At 38.1% G+C, this 19,545-nt stretch overlaps 1 protein-coding gene across 1 annotated transcript in view; it reads left to right on the top strand.

The window, feature by feature from the left end:
- The window catches only part of SPAG16 (sperm associated antigen 16), a 432,336-nt gene that overhangs the window by 20,532 nt on the left and 392,259 nt on the right, over positions 1-19,545 (top strand). The window contains 4 exon segments of the mRNA XM_075710523.1: positions 2,838-2,945; positions 4,349-4,466; positions 8,222-8,279; positions 14,047-14,192. Coding sequence (XP_075566638.1) covers positions 2,838-2,945; positions 4,349-4,466; positions 8,222-8,279; positions 14,047-14,192 — 430 coding nt within the window.

A 19,545-nucleotide genomic window follows, 5' to 3' on the forward strand; every position in this document is an offset into this window, starting at 1 on the left:
TATCAGTATAATTCTTTTACTTCAAAGCTTGTGATTGTTATTACCTTAAGGTTTAGATGCACTACTAATCTTTATTTAAATTATTTCTAAAGCCAGACATTGTGTTGTGAAAGAAATCAAAACTAATTCTATGTTTGCCATGTGACAGTAGTCAAAGTATACCTTAAGTATACTCCCTTTCTCTTTCTTTTGTCTTGAAGGCTACAGTTGAGCCCTGATTGATTGGTAAGGGATGTTGTTATCTGCTGCAATATTTCTCTAATGGAAGCATAGATATTCTTTCCAATATGCAAGAAAAATTTGAAAACATCTCTGAAAACTGTGAACTCTTACAGGAGGCTAGTTAATTCATTGTCTTCAGTGATGACTTGTGACATTCAAGCATTTAATAGTCTAGTAATACTTACTTGTGAGTTGAATAATAGATTGTAATTTCATAGCAGCATTAAACTCTGCCTATCTGATGATTTAAAATAGCTTGAGTCCTATATATTTTGACATTTTCCTATGGCCAGGCCCTTTGTATTGCCTTTGTATTTGAATATGTAGGTAGACAAGAAAATGGTATATCAGGTTTAAGATTGTGTTAATCACAGGGACTGTGAGTTTGTAAGTTCTTTAAACAGTTAGGAATTTATTAGGTAGATGGAATGAAAGTTGTGTACAGTTAGAGCTTTGTAACTGTTCACAGACATCAGTTAGGAAGTTTAAATATTTGCATGTATATTTCTGTCCTCATTTTTGGAAGCATGCTCACAAATATACATCCAGTTTACAGCCACAGTAACAGTGGAAATATAAAGCAATCCTGGAAATCATATTTATTATTACTGTTAGTGCTATCACCAGCAATAAAATCCTCAGCTGATCTCCTATTTCTGTGCCAAAATCTAACCATTCCTACACATATTTCCCCACTTACAAAAATTAAAAATAAAGTGCACACTTTTTGTATTGTGCACCATATTTAAATGCATCTGTTTAATTATGTGGTACATTTAGCATCATTGCTGCTAAGTGCTATATAACCTAGATAGAGTAAAAGCATGAGAGTGTATGTTTTCTAAAACTATCTTTATTTCAATTAAAATTTTAGGGCTACAACTTGCAGCATGTTGGGGAATAAAATTCCACCTAAATTCAGTGGAAACAGGGCACGTAACTCACCTTTGAAAATCCCTACTTGGTTTTATTGGACCTTGCCCTCTTCTGCTATTTTTATCAAACTTCTTGGTTCAGAAAAGTTTAAATGGAGAGACCTGTAGTCTTTGACATATATCTTAACTAAAAGAAATGGATATTGGCCTTGCTATAGCTGTAGCAACATCTTTTACTCTTAGAACAAGCCATCTGCTTAGCTCTGAAGGTGCAGATTTTGTATTCAAGATCTTGCGGCAAGTCAGATTTTGTGAGTGGTGTCATGATGGAGTTGTTTCACAGAACTGTCCTGAGACCACTGATGCATTTACCTCTCAAATCTTCCGCTGTTCATAGGAGCTTGAGCAGAATCATAATCTGTACTTTGTATCCCATATTGATATCCTCAGTTACTCTGTTTCATAACTTTTGGTATTTGTGCACATGCATACACAAAACTATGTGCATGCCCGCATCTCCTTTGAGCTGTTCACAGTGTTATTGCAGGGGCAGCCCTGCCTGTTTCCATTTCCCTGCCAGCTGTTTCTCAGCTTTGACTGAGTGGCATTAATTCATTGTGCTCTTCTTCAGGTCTTTCTAACTGTTCCTGCTACAAGCAACAATTCATGTGTAAATGTACACATATAATATGGCAGTCTGTATAGGTAATAAATATAGCAAATGCATACATAGTAAATGTAAATAATTTGTACAATTAAATATAATGCACTGGCAGTTACGGGTCGTTGTCTTGGACCTGTGATTTTGGCATACTCCAGTATCATAGTGGTTTTCCCAACTCTTTAACTCCTGTTGGAATAGAAATGAGCTTTATTTTTGCAAAGAACGAATATCTAATTTCTGTGCAAGGTAATTTCAAGCTTCCTTTGCAATTAAACAATTCATCTACTAATCTCTCCTGCCAAACCCATATCAGTGAAGGCAAGGAGAAAATGTATGGAATATATACAGAGTATTTTCTTTTATGTTTATGGATCAGAGTATCTTAGGGTGTCCCATGGCAATGTGTAGAATGTGCTTAGGGAATAACAGGTTATCAGTATGTTTGCAGTTAATTTTTAAATTGATTCCTTTTCCTTCCTGCTGTCATGTACAGGGGACACTTGGGGACAGGCTGCAGACATGATTGAATAGAGCCTAGAACTTTGCTAGCACAATTTCTTCCAGAAGCTCTCTAAATGCATGTATTTGCAAGGCAAGGGTAGTTCTCCTTCTGTGTGTGTCCTTCTAGCATGTACATTATCCGCATGTTGGGCTCCAGACATAATGTAGATGTTAGAAAATCGGTATTGCAATACATTTTCATGTAGATTTTTAAACCCACAGCAAGAGTATTGTTTTCTAATCACTTGTAATTTGAATGTGTACTTCCACAACACCACCCCTTGTTCTTAAAGTGAGCTTGATGTCTGAGATTTATAATGCCAGAATCCAGATTCTATCTAAAGGAACTGAAGAAAGGTAATGCTGAAGGGTGCCCATGGTTTTGTAACATCAGCTGGCAGCAAAAAGACCTCAAAAGTACATGTTCTCCACCACAGGGCATACTACCAAAAGTTTCCAACTGGGATACAGTAGGCATGTGCATATCTGAAAATTAATTCTATGTGTATTCAACATACCCTGATGAGCAATTAATAGGAGGAGACTAATCTCCTACGTTTTCTGTTTACATATAGCAAAGCAAAAGAGGCTTTCCTAAAAATGCAGAAAGAGCGTGACTTCCATCGAATGCATCATAAGCGAGTGGTTCAGGAGAAAAACAGGCTTATTTGTGACATTAAAAGGTAAAAAAATGGTTTTCATTACCATACATGTAACACTAAAGATAACATCTTCAGTTGTTTCCTGGTAATGAGAGAACATTGTGGAATTCAAGAGTGCTGAAGTAAAGCTAGCTGCATTTAGTTAGTGTCCTGGTATATAGCAGTTCCATCTGACCATTCTGCCATGTCTCTTAAACAATTTCTAATGATTTCTTTTATATTGTCCATGGTGTGATGTGGCATTAATAAATACATAATATTTCTAATAGTTGAAAACACGAATGAGATTTTTTTCTTTTACCCAGATCTTTTTCCATAAATATGTAGTGATTTCTGGGTTTAGATCCTTTGTCCATTTTAAGGGTAACTGGTGTCACACTGAGTTCAGAACATTTGCATTCATGATTCCCATAGCTGATATCTTCTGTCCCTTTACATCTTGAACTTCCTGTATGTAGTTTGGTATGTTGCTTTGGTTGCAAATAAGTCCAAACTAGTCCATTGGTACTGAGTTGTAATAGTTTATTTTATAATATTATAAGTCCGTAATTTTGTCATTCTGGAATTCTGCAAGTTTTCTATTAAATGTTGTGCTTCTTTCCTTCCACGAGCAGAAGTTTTGCATTGTCCATCTGAAGATCACTGAGCCAAGTGAAAGAGCTGAGTTTAGAATCTCTTCTTTGCACATGTTTATGCCAGCACTTGTTTTAAAGTAACATTGGGGAGTGGCTAACATCTGCAGCTCTGAACAAGTCGCAGAATTTTGGCTTGTCAATATTGTTATCAATAAATGCATATAATAGCAATGACATGTTCTACATCTTTAACCTTGAAATCCATACATGCTAATGCAAGAGCACTATTCACTGACTTATCCTCTGTCAGCTTTTTGCAAAATGCAAGTATTTTTGAAGCTTAGTCTCCTGTGTTTCTCTTGAGAGATTATATACCTAACTTTTAGTTGTTCTGAAGAATTAAAGTGGTTAAGTATTCTAAATGTAATGTGCAGTGAAGAAAGAAATAGTAATCATATTACGACTGTTCTGTCTAGATTAGGATCTTAGTTGGTAGTTGGAGAATAGCTGTAATTCTCTTTCTTCCAATGAAATATCATCCATCTGCAAGAAAACACAAATTAACAAAAATTAATGTGCCATATGTGTATGAAGGATTAAGAACAGGTCAAAATGAATGTATTGTTTTAAAAGATATGGCTAAACAAACTATGAAACCTTTTACTGATCTGACTTTTTTTTTTCTCGTGGTATTCCAGTTGGGTGGTTACATACTAAATAGCTTTGTGTCCTCTCTATTGACCGTTTGGCACTTTTTTTCTTTTATTTGGGGAGGAAAAAAGTTACACAGACATAAATCTCTGAATTAACTCATCTTTGAGGAATCATTTGTCCTCCTCTTGTTCGCAGGCTGAAGGCACATTATGCATCATATGAACCGGTGCTGAAGCAGTTGACTGAAAAATACCAGACTACACTGAGACAGAAAATGTTAACTAGTTTGGAGAGAGACAGAGCAGTTGGGCAGGTAAAACTATGGTGAACACCACTTGCAAAGCTGTAAGGAATACTTCTGGTTTTTACTTTGGTAAATACACAGGCTATTTCTGTTAAAGCAACTCACCTATGCAATAGTTTGAAGCACAATATTTTAGTAAGTTTCATGTTATTTAGTGAAATGTTGATATTGAAAGTATATGAAACTTAGTGCCATGAAGTAGTAGTTTTCAGTCTGTACTTGCTCAGGGCTGCTCCACATAAGTCAGCAATGTGCACATGCTGTTATACTCTCAGCGTCAACAACCTGAGGAAAGGTGTGATATTCCCATGGATTCATATGCCTCCATCTGTGCCTTTAGAAATCTCTTAACTTTCTTTATTACTATTTACTATTTCATTTTTTCCTAAATATATACAGGAATAACCTAATAGTTTAGGAAAAAATTTATTAAGATATCGGACACAGTATTTCTGTCTTGTGAGTGGAATAATAGAGTAGTATTTTACTCCTGTAATCTTACCTGATGTATAGGTTGGTATACATGATATTCTGCCCCTTTAGCAGGAACTATTATCAGCACAGATAGGATGAAGAACAGAAAATTATCTTGCGGGCGTTTAACCAATAGGTTGTTTGCTCAAAAAAGAGGAGGGGGGGTGGGGGGGAGAAAAAGGACCTCCCAAAATGCATTGCATTTCAGCAGTAGCATCAATTATATGTGGGTAACATGGAAGGAATTTACCATGCTTGCACTCTCTTCTAGTAGTCCTGATCTCTCATTTCCTCCATTCCTCTGCCTCCAATTTTTCTCAGGTCACCTGAGGGCTTTTAAAAGACTGAGGATTATATGTTTGAAACTTCAATAAGTAAAAGAAAATGTCCGAAAGAAAAAAAAAAAAAGGTTACTGTCCATATACAGTTATGCTGAATCAGGAGTACAATGCATAGAACAATTCCAATGCTATGAAATTTCAGGAACGTACGTAAGACCTATCTGGTTATGAACCATAAGCATTCTGGAGTGATGGCTTTTTTGTAACACACAACACCATTTTTTGTGGCATTTTCGTATGACAAAGCTGTATGTCGTATTGTGCCATTAAGTTAAAGATCAATGCAGTGATAGCAGTGGTTAAAAGTTGATGGTGCAGTAAGATGCCTAGTATTCTATATATCTGCATTGTTTTAATAGAGCTGTAAAAATATTTTGAGATCATAGAATCATAGAATCATTTAGGTTGGAAAAGACTTTTAAGATCATCCAGTCCAACCATTAACCTACACTACCAAGTCTACTCTAAGCCAATCAAGGGTAGACTAGACTAAACCATGTCCCGAAGTGCCACATCTACCCGTTTTTTGAACACTTCAGGGATGGGGACTCAACCGCCTCTCTGGGCAGCCTCTTCCAATGCTTGACTACCCTTTCCGTGAAGAAATTTCTCCTAATTTCCAGCCTAAACCTCCCCTGGCACAGCTTGAGCCCATTTCCTCTCGTCCTATTGCTAACTACATGGGAGAAGAGACCAACACCCACCTCACTACAACCTCCTTTCAGGTAGTTGTAGAGAGCGATAAGGTCTCCCCTCAGCCTCCTCTTCTCCAGACTAAATAACCCCAGTTCCCTCAGCTGCTCCTCATAAGGCCTGTGCTCCAGACCCTTCACCAGCCTTGTTGCCCTTTTCTGAACACGCTCCAGCACCTCAATGTCTTTCTTGTAGTGAGGGGCCCAAAACTGGACACAGTATTCGAGGTGCGGCCTCACCAGCGCCGAGTACAGGGGAACAATCACCTCCCTGCTCCTGCTGGCCACACTATTCCTGATACAAGCCAGGATACTGTTGGCCTTCTTGGCCACCTGGGCACACTGCTGGCTCATGTTCAGCTGGCTGTCTACCAACACCTCCAGGTCCTTTTTGGCCAGGCAGCTTTCCAGCCACTCTTCCCCAAGCCTGTAGCGTTGCGTGGGGCTGTTGTGACCCAAGTGCAGGACCCAGCACTTGGCCTTGTTGAACCTCATACAGTTGGCCTCAGCCCATTGATCCAGCCTGGCCAGGTCCCTCTGCAGGGCCATCCTACCCTCCAGCAGATTGACACTCCCACCCAGTTTGGTGTCATCTGCAAACTTACTGAGGGTGGACTCAATCCCCTCATCCAGATTGTTGATAAAGATATTAAACAAGGCTGGCCCCAAAACAGAGCCCTGGGGAACACTGCTTGTGACCGGCCGCCAACTGGACTTAATTCCATTTACCACAACTCTCTGGGCTCGGCCACCCAACCTGTTTTTTACCTAGCGAAGACTACGCCCGTCCAAGCCATGAGCTGCCAGCTTCCCAAGGAGAATGCTATGGGAAACGGTGTCAAAAGCTTTGTTAATGTCCAGGTAAATGACATCCACAGCCTTTCCATCATCTACCAGGCGGGTCACCAGGTCATAAAAGGAGATCAGGTTGGTCAAGCAGGACCTGCCTTTCACGAACCCATGCTGACTGGCCCTGATCCCCTGGTTGACCTGTACTTGCCTGTCGAATTCACTCAAGATGAACCTCTCCATAATCTTTCCTGGCACCGAGGTCAGGCTGACAGGCCTGTAGTTTCCCGGGTCGTCCTTCCGGCCTTTCTTGTAGATGGGTGTCACATTGGCAAGCCTTCAGTCATCCTCTGTTAACCAGGACTGCTGATAGATGATGGAAAGTGGCTTGGCGAGCTCCTCTGCCAGCTCCCTCAGTACTCTCGGGTGGATCCCATCTGGCTCCATAGACTTGTGAGCGTCCAGGTGGCATAGCAGGTCATTAACAGCTTCCTCCTGGACTATGAGGGCTCCATTCTGGTCCCCATCCCTATCCTCTAGCTCAAGGGCCTGAGTACCCTGGGGATGACTGGTGTGGCTGTTAAACACAGAGGCAAAGAAGGCATTAAGTACCTCAGCCTTTTCCTTGTCCTCGGTGACAGTGTTCCCCCCCACATCCAGCAAGGGATGGAGATCCTCCTTGGCTCTCCTTGTATTGCTGATGTACTTATAAAAGCATTTTTTATTATCTTTTACAGCGTTGGCCAGATTAACTTCTTGTTGGGCTTTTGCTTTTCTGATTTCCTCCCTGCATGACCTAACATGATCCCTGTACTCCTCCTGAGTTGCCTGCCCCTTCCTCCAAAGGGGGTAGACTCTCCTTTTTTCCCTGAGTCCCCACAAAAGCTCCCTATTCAGCCAGGCCGGTCGTTTTCCCCACCGGTTGGTCTTACGACACACAGGGACAGCCCGCTCCTGCGCCCTTAAGACTTCCTTCTTGAAGAAGGCCCAGCCTTCCTGGACCCCTTTGCCTTTCAGGACTGCCTCCCAAGGGACTCTCCCAACCAGGGTCCTGAAGAGGCCAAAGTCTGCCCTCCGGAAGTCCATCGTAACAGTTTTTCTGCCCCTCTGCTTGGCATTGCCCAGAATTGAGAACTTTATCATATCATGGTTGCTAAGCCTGAGACGGCCTCCAACTATGACATCTCCCACAAGTCCTTCTCTGTTAGTAAACAGCAGAATGTTATGGATGTTACAGCAGATGTTATGGATGGCTTGTATTTTATCACATTGTTGCACTGGGCCTTTCCAAAATCTCAAATTAGGAGTAATGTTTATAACTTAGAGGTGATAATCAGAAAAGTAAAAACTTACAGATAGAATTTATTACTTAACTAGGCAGACATAAATGGTGCATGTTGTGAACAGACAGTTCAAAAGCAATGTTTTTATGCTGTTTCTTCTTGTTCTCTCGTCTTTTTAAAATTAGGTTACAGGTTTGCAAGCCACATTACAAAATTTAGAGTGTGGACGTGCTGTGACAAAAGGTAAAATATTCCCATCACCAAGCTCAAGACTGGTTATGGGTTTTTTGTTGTGATGCATTTCAAAATCTGATGTAACAGTAAATAAAAAATACTTGCACTATAAATATTTTATCAACTGTCTTGGTGATAGAGCAGCAACTTTATCATTTGAATATTTATTCTAAAATGTATCCACTAAGGACAGTGAGACTGCTGATGGCAATATGGAATATGTGAGTAGCTATGGAAGGACTTTGTCCTAGAAATCTACTTCATGTCTGATTTTATTTTATCCACTAATACTTTTTTTTCACACGAGTGTCCTTTTTCAACTCACTATAAGAAGGTGTATATGGTGGTCTGGAAACATTTTGAAAATACTGGTGTTATGAAATCCAGCCTCTTATTTCAGCATGTCCCATTTTTACAGGAGGTTGCTAAGGTTATATAATGCCTGCTAGAATAATATCTTTATCTGTATGGTACTACACTACTTCCCTGGTGTTTTGAATAAATGCATAATTATTAAATTATTTTTCTAACTCCATCAGAAAAAAACCTAGCACTTCTTGTTTCCGAAGTAAATGAAGCCCATGCTATCACATTCTTTGTGAGCATCCCTCTCACTAATAATTTTGAACCTATTTTCCAATTTCAGCTACATTTGACAATGAGATAAGTCTCAAATAAACCAGATTTCTAAAAGACTCTTGAAAATAGATGAGGTGATGAAAAAGGGAAACAGTGAGCTCTGCCTTCTTTAACAACAGAGTATTCACATGAGCAGGGGATGTTGTACCTGCCTTAAGTCATGAGCAGAACTCCAATCAGAGATTGCCATTCATTTGACATTAGAGAACCCCAAATTTCTCAGCCACTTAGGTAACCAGGTATCAAATATTCTATAACTTCCAGGTGAAGCATTTGTTGCAATCAGGACATTTTTTATATCTGTTTCTTTTGTGTTTTTTTTTTTTTTCCCAGTGTGTTAAAGGCCTAAACTTCCTTTGTCACTGGTAATATACACCAGGTAAAAAGCCACTGAGTTACCCCAGCCTTTGACAGTCAAGCTTCATTAGTTCCCACATTCATGGATTTACTCCATTATATAAAATTACTGCAGAAAAGACAAGGCTGAGAAGAATAATAGCCACATACACTTTTTTGTTTCTTTTTGGATTTGTAGTTGAGTGAAGAGGATAGCAAGCATTTCCTTGACTAATAAGATGGTTTATTTACTATTAATGCAGACATTTCAACTACTGTCCAGATTTTTGCCACTGCCTGCCTTTTATGAGCATAACACATTTGGTTTAAATTTTTCCTTCAAATTTTAGCTAATGTAGGTTGAAGCAGCTGGTCTCCTAAATTGTTGTGAATTGCTATGAGCACTGGACTAAGATCTAATTATCTGAAAGGTGCCCTCATACTAGCTCAGGTCTTGGTTTCCGTGCAGCAGTGGGAGGCTTCCATAGCTGAGGAGTCCCTTGGAGCACACCCTACTACTTTTCTGAACTACTGTTTAGTTAAGAACATAGCTGCTTTCATTTCTAGAAGAACCTGGAAGGGTTCTGTAGTCTTACCAGTATAAACTAAGCTATAATTTTAATTCTGTATACAAGCAAATAGCTACTAAACTAATAACTTCTGTAAATATAGACTTCAGATGTGTTAAATACAGTAGAATACTGAAGTAGTGGCAGCAAGCCTCTTCAGTGTTCATGGTATCTTGCTGGTTTTGGATTCTGATGCCTTTTTTGTATGAATTAGTATCGTACTCCTCAGCAAGGCACATTTCAGGCCTCCAAAATATCTTTCTGTGGCTGTATGTACTGGGTATGCTCTGCTGTAGTCTTTGAATCTTGTTATAACTAAAATTATAAACCTCTGCTGCACTACAGAGCACGGTGCTCATTTTCATCCCACCTCAGATAAGGAGGTAGAGAACAGGCTTTTTATTTTATGTTAGTTTAGGGCATACAGCATTCAACTCTTCATTTACTCTGGCTTGAGGATATATAGTGTGGGTTCTTCCCCATGCAGTTTTACAGTATAGATGTCCCATCTGTCTATTTTTTGTACTTCACATACTTTCATTTGTTATTTGAGTGATTCTAAAAACCACTCTCTGGCTGTTCACAGTACTTGTTTATTCTCCAAAAATCTTGAGAGCAATTTATAATACCAAAAAGTGACAAGCAGGGGAGCACTTTATAAATAATAATTTAAAAAAAAGAAAACAAATCACTTAGTCTCCAACACCAATTATTAAGCTCATCAGCTACGCACGTGCTTGTACAAGCCTTAATTTGCTTCATACCCTGTGTATCATAAATTAAGCAGTATTTCAGTAATTTCTTTCCAGTGCTTTGTCCTCTAATACTACGTAATTTTATTGCCCTCTGTAGGTCATACTCATGTCTCAGTGGGTGATACTGTCTCTTGTTCAGATTCTTTCTGCTGCCTCTTGAAAGATGGTCATGTTTTCTTGCTGCTTAAATTTTTATTCATGAGACAGTATAATTGAAACCTCAAGAAGCAAGCAGTGTGTAGATACCAGAGAAATGTTTGCTGCATTTTTCTCTAAATTTAAGTTCTTAGTTTGGAAGGAACCAGTGCTGTTGCACTTAGAAATCTCTGCTGTAAGGAGACCTACAGCTGCATTTTTTTTTTTGGTCACAGTCTCTTCAGGGCTGACTTTTATGCATTAGTACATTGGTACATTGTAATTATAAGATATTGAACATTCAGATTGGCAAGCTATCATTTGCCAAGGTAAGATGCCTTTTCTGGTCAGCTGTCTGCTTTCACTGCAGTGCAGAGCATGAAGGAATGAGAATGGCTCTTCCCGGCAGCAGGAGATGGCCCATCACTGCTCCCTGATGCTGCTTCTGTCCCACTACTTGACTTGACTGGAGAACACCTGGAATGCTGGCTTTGGCTAGAGGGCACTGAGAGTGGCTTTTAATCATAGAATCATAGGTTGCTTTGGGTTGGAAGGGACCTTTAGAGGTCATCTAGCCCAACCCCCCTGCAGTGAGCAGGGACAGCTTTAACCAGATCAGGTTGCTCAGAGCCCCATCCAACCTGACCTTGAACGTTGCCAGGGATGGGGCCTCTATCACCTCTCTGGGCAACCTGTTCCAGTGCTTCACCACCCTCATTGTAAAAAACTTCTTTCTAATTAGTTTTGGGTTTGCAGAAGTGTTTGAGGTTTTGAATAGTGGCAATGAGGTCCTGCACATCCAATCTGTTGTGGGTTTGTTTTTTGTTTGGGGTTTTTTTTGAGGGTGTCATATAGTGCATAATGAAGAGCAAAGGGAAGCTTCATAGTATTCACAATGAGTCTGCATTGTAAATTTGTATCTGGCGGCTAGGTAGAAAAAAAAATTAACAGTAATTAATGTTAATTTTAGGGCAACTATTCTGGACTTATTACTTAGGCATTTGATGTAGGAGCTTCCAGCCTGATGCATTTCAAACAGTTGAAGAGGATAGCATCTGCAATATAGAGCATGTTATTTATTTACTAGGGTTTTTTACTGTCCCACTGCCAGACTGCTATTTAGCTTTGCAAACAGTGCTTTGTACACAAATCCTTCAAGATAAAGTTTTCTTCAGATGTCTTAAAAATTATTAGAAGTTTAAGTTTTTATTTCCTATTTACTTACCTTGCTTGTTTAAAGTTGATATGAAAGACATTTAATAGTTGGAGAGGAACTAGTTAACAGTATTAGGACTCGGTCATCTTGTAGACTGTTTCTCTGTCCCTGCTATGCTCACTTAGAAGCCAGCTCTGAAAAGGAAAGTTGTATTTTGAGTTCAGATTATTTTTAAAAAGGATTGGATGTTTTGTGTAAGAAGATTTGCATTATAAACTGGTTTTGTTTTAAATTTGGTTCTCCCCCATGTGACAGCAAGATCATACATAGAGGGATCTAATTATCAAAGAGAAATAACTGACTTTTTATTTAGGTTACTGGTGTATATTAACAGAGTGCTTGCACCTTTACTTATGGATCAAGACACAGTGTTAAGTGGTGCTCTGAAAAAAGACCACTTTTGCCTGAAGGAATTAAGCAGTGTTGATTGTGGCTTGCTTATAAACCTAAGTGAATGCTGCTATAACAGCTGGTTCTAAAAACATGTTATAAAACTGTTACTTGCTCACTACATTTCTTGTATTTTCTAAAAACAACAGCTGCTTATTTATTACCCAATTATATTCAAAAGTTGAACCCAATGAGTTTCTTTACTCATGGTTGAATTAACTCATTGCTAAGCCTGTTAACTGTGCTTTTCCTTTTCTTGATCTCATGTAATTGCTGTTAGAAGGTCATGCAAAAAGAAATTTAAAGTGCACCAATTAAAGTACTTAAGCCTGGTTGTCCCCATTCCATCTACAATGCAATCAGAATAGAAAATCTGTAAACACAAGCTGTTGACATGTTAGTGCAATCGCAACCATTCTTTAGACTTTTTTCTTTCTTTTTTTTTTAACGGTTACTGACTTTTTAAGCCCTTCAACTGTCATAACTCTGTTGTTTTATAAGTATGTGTATTTCAAAAGCACCAACAAACCAAATGCTCCATGAACAACATGCTAGTGGGTAGCAGTTACTGAGTGAATAGAAAGTGTTTCACATATAAACCAATTTTGCAGTATATCGTTACTCAGAGAAAGTTATTATTCAGGATATCTGTGACAGTACCTTTAACTTCTAAAGCAGTGAGAATACAGACATTTTGTTAGACCAGGCACAGTTCTTTTTATTAGTTATGGTTTTTCTCAGGTTGGGTATATAGGAAGGTTTTGTGTTTGCTTGATCTGCTTTTTTGCCTCAAGAGTGGAGGGGGTGGTTTTTTTCCCCTTTAAGTCAGAAAGTTTGCATTTTGGTGTCAGGGTCTTAATAAAACTATTCCACAAGAGCAGCAAGTATTTAGAAATGCATAGTGTGAAATACATTTGTTTCAGTCTGGATTTTAGCTGTATAATGTGTTTTTCAATGTGAGATTTTTTTTCAAAGAACTGGAGTGATATCAGTGCCTGAATCCTGTTGGAATTCAGTATTCCATTCTTTTTCTGTAGACCCATGTACATACTACAGAGCATTGCAACCAGATACAGGGATTAGAAGGGACTGTATTTGGATATGTGTGAGCTGCCAACACAAAGACTGTCAGAGAATAGTATCCTTTCTGCCAGGTCACGACAGATGCATTGTACAATAGTCCGCCTGTGCTGTACTGTTCCTCATATTCCTTTCAGCCTATTCTGATGATTTACAGCTATGCTACCTGCTTAGGATTTCTTCGAGTTACCTATTCATAAGCAATTCCTTGTCTGAAAGTTGGGTTGGGAGAAAGTGCAGGGAGGCAGAAGAGAATGCAGCCTGTGAATCATGATAATGCATTGGTGGTAGATACTGGATGGGATGCGGTGAGATGATATTTGTTTTGGCTCTGAGGGAAATGAAGAATTGCATCCATTTTACTGTGACTCTCTCCTTTACTGCAAGATTCAAAATCATTGCTGCATTTTCGGGGCAAAATCTAGGGTACCATTAGGTAAGCTGAAATAGATCACACCAAAATAGTTTGTGGAGCAGAGTTATATGTAGTCTTGGAAATCTTTACATGGATGGCACAGTAACCTGAATATCTTTTTATTTAAAGTGGTGTTTCTTTCAGAATTTCACATGTCTAGCTAATATTAAGTAAAGGGGGGTCTTCCAGAAGAGTAAGTAAAAAATGCATTCTGATGATATTTTTGTTGGTTTTATCTTAGGCAATGAATGTCAAAGGAAGAGAGGGTTGGAAGGTCCCACCCAGAAAGCTCTTCAGGAAGCCAGGCAGCAAAAAATTCTTGACGCTGAAAGCTCTTCATATGACCCACTCAAAGATGCAGAGAAGATAGGCAAGAGATATCCAGAGGTATGCAGCATTCTTTGCAGTTGCTCAGTATCTAATCCAAAGTACACTTTAAACTTCTACTAAGCTGCGGTGAAAAAGACTTGTCCAACTGACTGAAAGAAGTCTGTCATGGAGTGACAAATGCATAGTAAAAGTAAATAGGACAGGTAGGTAACAGGGGTTTTTTATTTTTAATGAGTTTCTGTTGCAACTAGTTTTCCAGGGAATAACAGGAACTTTGATTACTTGAAGCTAGCAAGCTACTTTTTGAGGGTGTGATGTAATCACCCTGCAGAGGAGGAGCACTGGCTATGCACACTTGTTGCTCTGTTATGTTTCTTTTGTAACTGGAGAAATCCTGACCTATTATGTAGTGCTTGCAAACTTTTCAAGCATTTCAACCTGTCTGTTTCTACTGGGTCTAAAAGGTATAACATCTGGGAGACTAAGGGCAATAAATTGGTGATTTCTTACTAGTCAATGAAAGCTGCTAAACTTGAGTATACCAAAGGTGTGTTGCTGTTTCAGTTTGTGTCGTGGTTTAGCCCCAGTCAGCAACCAAGCACCACACAGCCACTCGCTCACCCTCCCCCCCAGTGGGATGGGGGAGAGAATCGGAAGGGCAAAAGTAAGAAAACTCGTGGGTTGAGATAAGCACAGTTTAATAATTGAAATGAAATAATAATAGTAATAAAAATTGTAATGAAAAGGAGAACGAGAGAGAAACAAGACCCAGGGGGAAAAAAAAAAACGTAAGTGATGCAACTGCTCATCACCCACTGACCGACACCCAGCCAGTCCCCAACCAGTGATCACTGCTCCCCAGCCAACTCCCCCCAGTTTATATACTGAGCATGACATCATATGGTATGGAATAGCTCTTTGGTCAGTTTGGATCAACTATCCTGGCTGTGCCCCCTCCCAGTTTCTTGTGCACCTGGCAGAGCATGGGAAGCTGACAAGCCCTTGACTAGTGTAAGCACTACTTAGCAACAACTAAAACATTAGTGTGTTACCGACCTTATTCTCCTACTAAATCCAAAACACAGCACTATGCCAGCTACTAGGAAGAAAATTAACTCTATCCCAGCTGAAACCAGGACAGTTGTGCAAAATCAAATTTAATTCCTGATTGAATTTTTTTTTAATTGTTGAAAGGAATTTATTTTCTTTACACTACTTTATTCTACTTGATTAATTTATTGAGGTTGCATTTTGGGACTATATAACAGTGCTTTTTATTTTTCCAAATCACCATAAACATTCTAATATCTGAAATTTCTTAAGCTCTTAAAACTGTCACTGGCCTATTTTTGTTTGAGAACTACAGTTAGAGTTTAAACTGTGTTTTTTTGAGAAGGAAAAAAAGCTTTAGTTTATGTTCATGTAGTCAGAATCATCTTCAGTCTTTCCTTTCCCTGTCTTCACAAGAATATGTCCATGGTGATTTATTTTTTGTATGTTCCTATCTGTTTTTGCAAGGGCATTTCTTCTGTCTGACACTGGCAGTGGACCTCTCCTGACAAACATACCGTTTGCATTCTGTTTTCATCTCTGTCATTCTCCTGAACCTCCAAATAAAAAAAGGAAAATAAATCTATGTTCTGTTGCTTTCTGAAACACTTCTCACCACATACTGGATATAATTCTCTGTACTGTCTCCCCACCTATTAGTATCTGAGTATTACTGGGGCACCTGCCAGTCAGTCCATCTCCACTTTCCCTGTTCTTCATTCAGTGGTTAGAAACTTCCATCTTAGAGTCTTACAGGTATCTCTTCTTTTCATTTTGACTTGTGAACAGGATTATTTCTTGGCTTATGAAATCTTATTTTTTTGTTCCTGTTTCTACTGAAGTCATCAGGATTTTTATAGTAAACTTCAGTGGAGTTACGTTTCACCCCCAGAATATATAAACTCTACACAGGTAGTATGCCTGTCTGTCTCTTTCTTGTTCTTTGAAATTCATGAGCACTGTTAGTTGGCTGCTTCTGGCAAGCATCTGTGTTTCTGCTGATCTTATGTTTCCCAAATGAGTCCTACCAGAGGTCCTGATGTCTTTATTTAATCAATGGATTAGAAAACTGGAGTAGCTCCAGAAATAAGACATGAGAAAATATGGGCATGTTTGAATGTACTAGATTTTACCATGGCTAAGCAATAATCTAAAACTTCAGGTGTGAGACTAACATCTTTTTCAACAATGGAACGATACCTTTTTTTCACTTCAAATTTCCTGGATCTGTTATTTCTTAATATTTCCTTTCCTCTAATAAAGGATGCTACCTTAGATACCACATGTGAATTGTCTTATTTTTTAGGCTGTTAGAAATAAATGGCAGAGGGAATGATGAGTCTGTAGAGGGTGAAGGGGTGAGTTAAAATTGTGTTTAAAATAACGGTACTCACAGTACTCTGTCCTGTAGTGCACACTTACTGAACTACAGTTCTAATCTATTTTTTTTAAATAGTGCATTCTTACTCAACAGTTTAGTTGTCTGAGTATTTGTTCCAGAAGAATTAGGTATAAATGAGTGCCTTGCCTTCCTTAGATCATTTTATGTGGTATTTGGAATCAAACTTCTGTGTGGTGCCTTATCTCCTTCGACCTATATCAAAAGATCTTTTAAATTCTGCCCTGTCTTATGTGACTTACATTCTTTCTTACAGTGATTCAACATGGCAATGTCTTTATTGAAGTGTACCATAAATAATAGTCTTGTTCTATTTCACAATAACAAAAATAACACTTTAAATGTTTTGGGTTTTTTTTCTGGGGGGAGTGCATAAAATTGACTTATGCGTATTCAGATTAAGACTAGCCTTCATTTAAGTTCTCTATACCACAGAGGTAGTAAGAGTCAGAGCATAAATTGGTCAGTTCCATGGAGTATAGGAGAAATAAAGGCAATTAAAAATCATGTGTTCAAATAGTGCATTTAAGACAAAATAGAGAAAAAGATTATAAAGTACAGGAAATCCAGGTAAAATTCACTGTCAAATATAGTTTAGCTCTTTTCAGTAAAAGTAAGTGAACGTTTAAAGCTTACAAAACTTCAGAGTGACCGGTTTATCCAATTTAAAAATTTAGGCATTTGGATTACATCACATTCAGTAAAAAGCAAATATGAAATTGTATCCTTGAGACAAAATTATAAATGTTTGTATTAACTGTACAGTTACATAGGAATGAACTATGGTGATGAAAATTATTTAAAATCTTTTCTGTGTCTTGTAGCTAAATAGTGATCTAACAAATGCCTGTGCTTACTTTTAAGTAGATGCAAATATGACTCATAGCTGAGCTAGAACATTTACTTCAAGGACAGACATATATTGTGTTATTGTAATATTCTGTAAAAGCTGACATGTAATTTAAAACCTAAGGTCCCTTTGATATGAAGTTTATCACTGAAACAGTGAAAAAGCAGCTGGAATTTTTATGAGAGAATGTATGCTCCTGATTTTAAAATCTTTGTTACAAGACTCAATTAAACTATACAGTAACAGGCAATTAGGCTAAACTGTTTACATATCTAGCTCTTAATAAGCCAGTATCAATAGCATAAATATTCCTAGATTAAGAATGTGCATGGAGTACTGCTTTAAACATTTAAATTAATTAAAATGCACTCACAGGTCATTAAAATTGTAGAGAACCTTTGATAATGTCATTTTCGTTATTCTGTTGAAATACAGTTTTCCTATTTTTGTATTTTTATTCTCTCAGGTTCCTCACAGAGTACCTTTTATGTTTGATTGCTTTTATTAGTTATTAGCAGGGTGATTGCAGCTTCTTTATGTTTGGTAAATTCTATTTCCGTTTATAAAGTATTACAGTGCAATTTCATTTTCTGAAGTTCTGTTTGGTGTAAAACTTTATCAAAAGGTACATTGACTATTACTGGAGTCGACTCATCTGTTTCTGTGGAACAGATTTTGAAATTATGGCCAATAGTATATTAAAAAAATACAAAAGTAAAATCCAATGATCATACAAATACAATAGCTTTTGTAATTAATAAGACTTTGGGTCAAAATATCACATGGATACATGTATGAAACCCAAGTTTCTCGTCAGTTCTGTGTAAGGAAGTGTACAAAGTTTAGAAATACTGGTTCTGTGCTCTCAAACAGAAGGAAAACTAAACCCAAATGATGACTTAATCAGATTATTGAGCTTGACTATAAATGAGCACAGGCATGTTAGGAGAGAATTGGAAAGATGAGGTCCCAGAATAGTTAGGAAGGGTCGTAAATGAAATAGGCAATCATTTTGTGTTTTTAATAAGTAACTAAGAAAGCACTGATTTGCTGTTCAGTAGGGAGAAGATGACTGACAGATAATACTGGGAATGCTTATTTCTACAGTCCTTCACTGGTATAGTAAAACTCCAGACAGATAGCTAAGAAAATTAATACCAGTTACAAAGATATAAGACTGCAGTCTAGAGAAGGGAAAAGAAAATACAATGTCTGTATTTCAAATGAGATAAAAAGTAAAAGCTAAGAAATTATAGGCTAGACAGTGTAACTTAAATTCCCAAAGAAACTTGAATGAATAAATGAAATTTTACTGAACATCTGGAAGAAACCAGGGAAAGAAGTAACAGTGAAAATGGATTTGCAAGGAAAAAATGCTTTAATAAAGCCTAAGCTGCATCTGTAACAGGATAAGAGGACTCATGGATAGAAGAGGGAGCAGTAAATGTTGTAACTTTGTCTTATTCTTAAGATATAAGAGCTCTTACATTTTTAATAAGGCTTTGGATACTGTCTCACAGATCATTCCTATTAGCAGCTGTGGAAATCTGTCCTGATGGAAACTTTCCTAAATTAATGGAAGACAGATTGGAAATTTGCAGATATATTGAATAGACTTTTGCCGGGATATGTTGTCATTAATGATCTGTTAAAATGGAACAGAAAATATGCTGCCTAAACCTGCAGACCAAGTGGACTGGGTTTGGTGGGCGTGGAACTGCAAGCGCAATTGAGGAGAGGAGTACAAGTCAAAATTTGACCTATTGGAGAATTGATCTAAAGAAACAACATGCAATGTAAGAAAAGGTACAAAACTCTACCTTTAAGAAATGATCAAATGTACAAATGCAGATCGAGAAGATAAGAAACAGTTGATCAAATAGCTTTTATTTAGAATAGGCTCTGGGGTTTTTTGTATAAAACAAGCTTAGCGTGAGCCAACAATGACTTGGTATTGCAGAACAGCTGAATGCAATATTGCAGTGTAAACCAGGAATATTGTATGGAGGATGTGGAATATTCTTGCATTGTTCAGTTGGCATGTAGCTTTGGCTGCAGTATTGTGTTCAGTTTGATCACAGCTCTTCAGGAGACAAGTGGAGCGTCTACAA

The sequence above is a fragment of the Pelecanus crispus genome, chromosome 5 (assembly GCF_030463565.1).
Source record: "Pelecanus crispus isolate bPelCri1 chromosome 5, bPelCri1.pri, whole genome shotgun sequence".
Lineage (NCBI taxonomy): Eukaryota > Metazoa > Chordata > Aves > Pelecaniformes > Pelecanidae > Pelecanus > Pelecanus crispus.